The sequence below is a fragment of the Rhamphochromis sp. 'chilingali' genome (genome assembly GCF_963969265.1).
Source record: "Rhamphochromis sp. 'chilingali' genome assembly, chromosome: 8".
In the NCBI taxonomy this organism is placed as follows: Eukaryota; Metazoa; Chordata; class Actinopteri; order Cichliformes; family Cichlidae; genus Rhamphochromis; species Rhamphochromis sp. 'chilingali'.
In genome coordinates, this window is record NC_137935.1 from 18,310,528 (window position 1) to 18,320,729 (window position 10,202).

General features: G+C 43.4%; 1 protein-coding gene across 1 annotated transcript in view; it reads right to left on the minus strand.

Annotated features, from left to right (window-relative positions):
* Nucleotides 1-2,680, minus strand: part of dock10 (dedicator of cytokinesis 10) — a 64,744-nt gene extending 62,064 nt beyond the window's left edge. The window contains exon 1 of the mRNA XM_080889925.1: nt 2,367-2,680. Within this exon, the coding sequence (XP_080746051.1) occupies nt 2,367-2,474 (108 nt within the window). The 5' untranslated portion in view covers nt 2,475-2,680. The remainder of the gene's footprint in view (nt 1-2,366) is intronic.
* Between the last annotated feature and the right edge of the window lie 7,522 nt (nt 2,681-10,202).

The window sequence follows — 10,202 nt, forward strand, 5'->3', positions numbered from 1 at the left end:
GAGAAAAGAAAAGCGAGACCGGGTCAGCAAGAGCAGCGAGGAAGAGGTTTACGCTTCATTAAATGTTATGCCGGAGGGTCTGATTCTGCTGACCTGGTTTCTTTCACCATCGAGGGACGTGCATTAAAAAAACCCACATAACGCCCATGAATATTTACACGCCAACTAAAGATTTGTATCTAAAACATCTGTATTACGCACATTCATGCTCTTCTTCTTCTTTTCTTCATATTTCTGAACCCCGTTTCTATACACAGATAGAAGTTATTGAAGTTATTTTACATGTTTTTGGTCATCATGAACATTTATTTTTCATAACGCAGGAAAGAATTGTGATAAATCAGTCAGTTGCACAAGAAGGTGACAAAGTAAAAAAAAAAAGAGCTGTAATTTTTTTCCCACTTGCTCATGATCACAATATTACTCACAGTTTCCATTTCGCTTCTCACTTCAGGTAAATAACAACTCACACAATTTTTTGTGAACACTGTAGTTGGGTGTTCTGGTAAACTTCTCATATGTGAGAACAGCAGCGGCTTACACCATTTACAGGTGATATCCACATTAATATGTCTAGATGTATTAGTGAGCGGTGTTGCAGGAATATAACTTTAAGATCAAAATGTTGCACTACTGCAATCTAATTACTTAGGTTTTTTAGAAAGATATATACTACATTAACACAAGTCAAAGTAACCATTAGAAGGCACATTTTATTCATATTGTCTTCCCAATCCAGCATGTCTTGAATCTACTAAAACCCATAAAGCATTCGTGCTGTACAACTCGAATCTGCAGCCAAAGCATTTGCATACATAAAAACAGTCAATTAAATTTAAAATAGTCTTTGTTTAACATGGTGTCAGTAGGTTTTGCTTTAATGCATACACAAATTAACCTGAACATCAACATGCTCCATGTCTTAACCTTTTCACTAGACATTTTTCCTGTGACATTCCCTATGACATTTTCACATGACATAGCAAGCAAAACAGAGGTAATCTTAATAACATTAACGTTTTGTTCAAGAGTCTCAACAAGACAAAATGTGAGAAAGGCCTACAGAGGCTGTGTGCACTCTGTAACCACTGGATCTTTAAAAAGCTGCTATATTCTTCTAGATCTGTGAGTAGAAAAATGCTGAGTCTAACTGATTTTTGTCTTTAATAATATATATGAGGGTGATAGTGGGGAGATAGCAGACACCAAGCAGGTCTCTTTGCTGAAAAACAACATCACACAGAAGCAAATGTATTTTTCAGTAAAAAAGAAAAGAAAGAAAGAAAAGGTTTCATTCATGGTGAGTCTGCCACATCATTTTAATCCTGTCATGGGCCGTGAAATATTACATTTTCCCTCTTTATTCCAATCAATTTTCACCCTGCTATGCTGTGCTCTGCCAGTGTCCCACTGACACACTAACACCAGACTGAAGAGGATGTGGAGTAGCTGCAAAAAGACTCGAGTGGAGTGACCTTTCTTTATGCTAATCCCCACAGAACGGGCACGCATTTACGCGCGTACCGAAGGTAGAGGATTTGTCCAAATTGATCAAAGGGACATTTGCAAACACACAAACCCATTTCTGCTGTTTTGCCTGTGCGCACCCCACCACCACCACCACCCTGGATTACCCCTCCTCCCGCTGTTATCTGTCAATCGCAGCCTTTCATTATTATGGCGTGACACACCCACTGGATCATCTTTTCAATTTTACGATGTTAAAAAGGAAAAACTGATAGTATAAATTAGACGTAAATCAAACCAACAGTCAGTTTAGTCTTCTTATCCCCCACCATCCCTCTTTTTTCTGCTCCTCCATCTTCCTCTGTGTCTATGCACCGCTGGGCAGATGTAAAACGCTGCCTGTGCCATGCCACTATGCGACCACCAAGGATCTATTTCTTGCATTTCATTCACCTACCCAGCCTCACTGGAAATAAACTCCAACACCCCCCAGGGGAGCACTACAGACTCTGCGACTTTATAGCCAGATTATCACCCAATGAGCCCTGGAGATAAATTGCGGCAAATCCCTCACCTATCCGAGATGTAACCGTTTAAACGCATTGAATTGTCCCCACTGCAGGATCGATAGACAGAAGCTGAACGGCACTGCTCTGAGCTGCATGTGCTCACCCACTGCAAAGAAAGATGCAACATGAATGTCAATGCCAGGTCTGCTACAGCTGCGGTGTAGTGGTGCGGCGTGTCTGACCGAGGCTGCCGGGCTACAGATGAGACCGCATCGCGTCCAGGTTCCGATGTAAGGGTTTGGGGGTGTCGTCACGGAGAGGTAAAGGCCGACAGGTGGTTTTATACACATATATAATTTTTCTTCTTACAATCCACAAGGGTGTACTCACCGTCACTGCGCAGTGTCTGACTGCGTTGCACGCCGTCTGCCGTATCTCCGCCGCGCTCCCCGGTTTCAGCAGGTTCTTGGTGAATCTCCGGGTCGATTCGGCTGCCATCTCCTCATCTGAGCGGTCACCGAGCGCAATTTCAGCCTGGAAGTCTCTGCTGCAGTCAGCTCCCAGCCCTCACTACATGAGCCTACAGAGATGTGTTTACACACACTCTCTCTCTCACACACACACGCAGACACGCGCGCGCACTTCACACACGGTCGGTTCACACACGTAAAAGCGTGAAGTGCACGGAACCTTCTCACTAGAGTGACGCCACGGTAGTCGGAATCTGATACGCCACTTCTGGCTGTGACGTCCAAATTAAAACACCGCTTACACAGCAGAGTAAAATGGCTCATTGAATCAGAGGAATGCTTTTATTTTGAAGGCCCAACACAAATTTCTCTGTATTTTTTTATTGCGCAATTTTTCAACTTGATGACGGTGCCACAATTTGATTTCACTCTCTTAAACGTTTAGTCTAGGACCCATCTTTTAAAAATTTCAAAAGATATTAAAAGTGAAATGATGTATGAGCAGCTTCAGAGCAACCGCTGCTAAATCAAATTTGTTTCCAGGCTACTATACGATGTAGCCTACATCATGTATCTCACGAGGAGCTCTGAAATGTCAGCTACTCATCGGCAGTCTAGTCACGACCAAGGAAGAATGGACCAGCGTTTACAGTAGAATTTACTATATGTGGGAACGCATAGTCCACCACCGACACCTGGCGTTAAAGTGTAGATATTACACAACAGGGCCGATATTTTTAATGATTAAAGTTAGCAAGACTGAAAAAAATATAATAAAAAAAATTTAAACTGTTTTTTTCAGAGACCACGGTACGGTGCAAGTTGCAAAAACCTATCTAACACAACATGTTGACAACCAGTAACTCTGTTCTCACCGACAGCACCAAAAGGACTGATACAACTAGTTAAATTCGTTGTTTGTTTGTTTTTCCCGTGAAGCCTCCGATGACGAAGTACGGAGCTCAGGTTAACCGCTCCAATAATGTTGCTCTGCCTCCCCCTTGTGTTCAAAAGGAGCACTGCACCAACGAACTTACGTTCCTACATGGGACTACTTTATGTTTGGGAACATGTGGCTGCGGGCGTTATTCGTTGCGTATTGATATGCGTATGCGTTTCTCGTGTTGACGTTAACTCAGCAAAGTACAGAGCAGCTTTTTCGTTTTCCCCAACGTTTATATTTGCATTCATGAAACAACAAATTCATTCATTCATTAAACTGTGTGATTTTCATCGAGTATATGTTTTTTTTCTGAATTCACAATGATGCAGTAAGAACTTTCGAAGCTCCTCGGACACTGAATGCTCCAACAAACTGAAGAAAATTCAAACACGAGTAAACTGAATGAAATAACCGGGAAAGTTATCTAAATCAGCTTGTCATGAGCTGCTGGCAACAGACCAACAAAATGACCGACACAGACACAGGGGCAGCTGGATACCAATAAATAAAACAAGGTGAGTCGGAAACTCCCGCCGTTTAAAAAGGTCCTTTTCAACATTTTCATTTTATACATGTTTCCCTGAAGCAGTATTGTTTGGAAACACTAGAGATTTTGTTCCAGTCCATTGCTATTGCTATATATATTTTATCTATGACGCTAGATCAAACGAATCAATTAGCTAAACTAAAGTCATAATGCCATGGTGATCTGTAATATTCGGCTTCAAAATTCAAACATAACACAATTACCAAAGGCCTTCGAAACATGGTGTCTAACCTGATACTTGCTGAGAACAACATTGCCTTGACCCTGGTGTGGGTCAGTAGATGTTTTAAATTGCAGTCCCAGATAAATGAGAATTTGGCTCCCTGGCACTTTCATCTCGCATGATGGCATTTGGCTGATAGTTCTTAAACCGTGATGGTGTTGACTTCATCAATTCAGGAGTCAGACAAAACAAGTTCCATAACACAAGCATCTTGTCTGGCTTCAGAAACAGATTGTGGCGATCGTGGCCCAAGTTCGCCTTGTAATCGGAAGGTTGCCGGTTCGAGCCCCGGCTTGGACAGTCTCAGTCGTTGTGTCCTTGGGCAAGACACTTGACCTGTTGCCTACTGGTGGTGGTCAGAGGGCCCAGTGGCGCCAGTGTCCGGCAGCCTCGCCTCTGTCAGTGCGCCCCAGGGCAGCTGTGGCTACAGTGTAGCTTGCCATCACCAGTGTGTGGATGACTGGATGTGTAAAGCGCTTTGGGGTCCTCAGGGACTAGTAAAGTGCTATATAAATAAAGGCCATTTACCATTTTACTGGCTAGTCCTGAGAACACTGGCTGATACCTGTAACCTTCCTTGCCCTGGGGTCCGTTCTTCGTACCTCGCATACTACATCCAAGATCAAATCATCGCGCCAACTTTGAGCTCGCTATTCCAGTTCTCCGAACACACCTGTTGTTGACGATTAGTACAGCTGGATGAAGTAATGTGAGATCACTGGGTGGCTTAAAAGGGGCTACGCATCGATAGTAGAAACATTGATCGGCAACCCTTTGATTGGTCGGCGAAAATGTCGAAGGAGCGCGCTCGGTATTTTTCGGCAGCAGAGCAAGAACTCTTGATTTCAGGAGTTTCAGAGTTTAATTAAAACGCAAGGGAACACTGCAAAGGCTGCAAAAGCAAGGAGAGAGGGCTGGCAGAAAGTTGCTGACAAATTAAACTTGTAAGTAATTTATTATATTATATTATATTATATCATATTATATTATATTACATTATATCCTCCTTCGCATTAGAGCCACAACAGGACCCACTAGAACATGGGAACAAGTAAAAGTGCAATATAAGAATATTCTACAGAATGGTAATATTTATCACTTATATTGCTTTTAGTCTCTTGAAAAGAGACCCTGAAATAATCTGTTTGTTTGTTTGTAACAGCAACCAAGAAAAGGGCAGAGCAAAAAAAGACAGGTGGTGGTCCTGCACCCCCTCGTCACACCCCGGCAGAGGAGCTGGCCCTAGGGTTGAATGCCACCAGACCCATTGTTGAGGGCATCCCTGGGGGAAACTCTTCCTTAGACCAGCACCCAGGGTGCAGTAGCAGCAGCACCTTCATAACTGGTAAATGAGCTCATAATTCTATTTGTACAATGTAAAATATTTGGTTGTTGCCTTAGTTAAAATGCTTTTTGTACTTTGACATTTATTGACATTGTGGGTTTTTTTGTGTGTAGTTTTACATAACACTCCATCACTTTTACCTGTTCCCATGCAAGAGGTGACTGAAGCATGCACAGTAAGTTGGGAGATTATATATATATATATATATATATATATATACACCGTATTTTCACGACCATAAGACGCACTGTACTAAAAGGCGCAGTCTCAGTTATGTGTGCCATTACTGTATTTAACACACACATAAGGTGCACTGGATCATAGGGCGCATACAAGTACCGTATGTGTATTTAAAAATAAAGCGGGAGCAAACCTGAGTTCGGTACTCACATTTTTATTATCAGTAATCGTCATCATCAACAACACACAAGCATACAAGTGTGCGTATTTAAAAATAAGCAGGAGCAAAACAAAGTTTGGTACTCACATTTTTATCATCAATCAAACCCATCGAAGTCCTCATCCTCTGTGTCTGAATTGAACAGCTGCGCTAAATCTCCATCAAACATGCCAAGTTCACTTTCTTCACTGTCAGAGTCACTTTCCGTGCCGTGCGGCTCCTCGGAAATGATGCCGGCTTTTGCGAAAGCTCGAACAACAGTGCCAGCAGACATGTTAGCCCAAGCATCTACAATCCATTCGCAAATTGTGGCGTAACTCGCCCGGCGCTGCCTTCCACTCTTTGTGCCAAGCACAACAGTAAAAGAAGACTTTTCATACCCCGTTGTGCGTATCGCTACCGTGCTGGTCCCCTTCTCCACAGTGTGACTCACTGGGATGTCAAAAGTGAGCGGGACCTCGTCCATGTTAGTGATGTGGCTGGGCTGGATGTGTTTGCTGCAGTAGGAGCGGAAGATGGCCAGCTTTTCCTTATAATCCGCTGGTAGTTGCTGCGCTACCGTAGTCCTGGTCCGGATGGAAAAATGGCACCGTTTCATAAAAAGTGAAAGTGAAACTGCTTTTAGCCGAATGGTGACCGTCGAAACGCTTCTCCCGCTCGTTCTTTGCTCGATGATCCACCGCTCGAGTCTTTCCTCCAACTCGGCCACACTTCACCCTTTAGCGTTCTCATGGTGTTCTCTACTACGTCCTCATTACAACACACAGGGCGCACTGTGCTATAGGGCGCGCCGTACTTTTTGAAGAAAATCTAAGACTTTTAAGTGCGCCTTATGGTCGTGAAAATACGGTATATATATATATATATATACATATATATATATATATATATACATTAGGGGTGCAACGATATTCGTATCGATATTGAACCGTTCGATACAGTGCTTTCAGTTCGGTACGCATATGTATCGAACAATACAACATTTGTAATTTATTTTATCAACTTTCCTTCTGACGATGCTGTCTGTGTTGAGCGCTCAGTGAATCTGCGTTCGACTACTCCGCCTAGGCTCGACAGTGCAGCCTAGGCGGAGTAGTCGAATGCAGATTCACTGAGCGCTCAACACAGACAGCATCGTCAGAAGGAGCAGGGAAAGCTAGCGTGACAGAAGTTAAGCTCTCCTTGCAACATGGACCTCCCCCACCCTCATTCAGATCTGGCGTTTGGAATTATTTTGGTTTTCATGTGACGTATGACCCTGAAGGTAAGCGAGTCATGGACTAAAGTAAAACAGTATGTTGGATGTGCCATGCAATGCTCAATTACATGGGTGGGAACTAGTGTGTTAGCGCAGTTAGCTCGTTAACGTGTTGGCCGTCTAGCCCCATGCACGGGGCGATCGGCGGTAGCTCGTTAACGGAGATTTGCCGTGTTGTGGCTTTAAGGTCATTTCAACGAGATTAACCTGAAAGCACTAGTGGGAACACAACGAATATGACTGCACATTTACGCCGACATCATCCTAGTGCAAAGACAAGTGGAAGCAGAAAAAAAACAAGCAAGCATGCTACTAACTTTAGCCGAGTCATTTAGACAGCTGTTAGCACATGATTCTCCTTATATGTTTAATATGCTGCTGTGAATATAGCCCAGAAGAAGCGGATAGTATAGCTTTTATTTTGGAAAGAGACATTTCTCTGTAATAAACTCTCTTTTCCAAAGATGAGTGATTCCTCAATCAGATACAGGGCTCGCAATATCGCTAGCCCGACATCCGGGAGCTAGCGATTTTTTCAGTCGGGCTACCAAAATCTATCTCTTCCCTGCCCGTCGGGCTATCGTAGGAAGGAAAAATATATGTCAATGCTTTTGCATTCTTTTGGAAATGTAGCTGGGTAATTATGTCATTGGCATCGGTGAGCCACTGTCAATATGTGACATATTGAAATCGCGTTTGAATTTGCGCTTGTTTGCTTTCACTTTGCAATCGCGCAAACTGTGTATAGAGAGCGACAGCACTGATCTGTGAGTGATGATAATTTGTGCACCAATTCCTCTGACATCGTCTTATCAATCGTTAGCTTACTATGCAAACATGACAAGTGAAATCTCCCGCAGCTTAAACATGTGAGAGGTTGATCGCGCAGAGAATCGCTGAGCTTATGTGAGTGCGTGTGTAAAAGCAGCAGGATATATATTTGACTACGATGACCTGGATGACTGAGAACCTTCACAGACAGATATATATTTTAGTTCTGCTGAGCCAAATAAGACAGGTCAGGGTGAAGAAGTGACAGCCAAAGAAAAGCTTACCACAAAACGGAGAAGTTATGACAAATCAGACTATAAGGCAAATAGAAAGTGCAGCTTTATGGTTTCAAAATAATTTCTGTGGCTGCAATATGACGAGCTAAATAACCAGGGCTGCACATAAGTGGTCCACAGGTGCGCATTCGCTGTCAAAATAAAAAACACGCACAAGGGTTAGGGTTAAATTTAAAAACTGTACTTTTGAGTTAAAATATATATTAATAATGAACATTTTTTTGTATCGAAAAAATATCGAACCGTGACACCAAAGTATCGAACCGAACCGAACCGTGAATTTTGTGTATCGTTGCACCCCTAATATATATATATATATATAAAAAACACCCAGCACGCCCCTGCGGGCGGTTTATCCTTCAAGCTCGGGTCCTCTACCAGAGGCCTGGGAGCTTGAGGGTCCTGCGCAGTATCTTAGCTGTTCCCAGGACTGCGCTCTTCTGGACAGAGATCTCCGATGTTGTTCCTGGGATCTGCTGGAGCCACTCGCCTAGCTTGGGAGTCACCGCACCTAGTTCTCCGATTACCACGGGGACCACCGTTACCTTCACCCTCCACATCCTCTCGAGCTCTTCTCTGAGCCCTTGGTATTTCTCCAGCTTCTCGTGTTCCTTCTTCCTGATATTGCTGTCATTCGGAACCGCTACATCGATCACTACGGCCATCTTCTTCTGTTTGTCTACCACCACTATGTCCGGTTGGTTAGCCACCACCATTTTGTCCGTCTGTATCTGGAAGTCCCACAGGATCTTAGCTCGGTCATTCTCCACCACCCTTGGGGGCATCTCCCATTTTGACCTCGGGACTTCCAGGTTATACTCGGCACAGATGTTCCTGTACACTATGCCGGCCACTTGGTTATGGCGTTCCATGTATGCCTTGCCTGCTAGCATCTTGCACCCTGCTGATGCTATATATATATATATATATATATATGTATATATATATATATATATATATATATATATATATATATATAAAATCTTTTTTTTAATTATTTAGACCAATAGGCTGTACCACATCCCTTTGTAACACCATTTTGTTTCCATTGCACAGGACAGTGAAGCAACCCTGTCAGATGACTGTGGTTTGGAGGAAGTCCCTGTAAGTTGGTGTAGTGTCCCCACAAATTTGGCCTGAATTTGTATCTACTTGTGTACTTCTATGTGTTTCTGACTGCAGTATGATTTGCAGGCAAAGAGGCCGGCAGAGAGGCCTGATACAGAGGTGGGCAATCTTGTAATTATTTTTAATTCCTATATGACATGTATTGACCGTTAAATGTTGTCTCTACAATTGAAACAGGGTGAATGGAGTATACTGAGCTAAAGAAACAAAAGCTTCTAGGTGAAATTGAACTTCAAGCTCTAATGAGGCAAAAAGTTCAACTAGAAATCGAGTTGCTTCAAAAGGAACTTCAGAGTAAGTAAAAATACACTTTCATACAGAGCACTATTGATGACCTTGCGTGATACAGTATATATGATTTTTTTCCTGGCAAATGATGACTGGCTTTTTTTTGATGAGACAGAAAAAGATGCTCAAATAAATTTCAATGAAAAATATGTTTTGTCATGTTCCAGGCATGTCCCACCGGGAGGAGGCCCCGGGGCAGACCCAGGACACGCTGGAGAGATTATATCTCTCGGCTGGCCTGGGAACGCCTTGGTATTCCCCCGGATAAGCTGGAGGAGGTGGCTGGGGAGAGGGAGGTCTGGGCCTCTTTGCTTAGGCTGCTGCCCCCGCGACCCGGCTCCGGATAAAGCGGATGAAGATGGATGGATGGATGTTTTTAATATTCGAAATTGTGTTGCACAATTCTGTCCCATGCAGCTCTGCCACTAGGTTGGTCCAAGTGCACTGGCTGGAGGTCATCATCAGGCTGCACCTCCACCACAGGAGTCCTCTCCTTTCTGATGGTGGCAATGTTGTGCAGTACGGCACATGCAACAATAATGTCACATGCCCTGTCA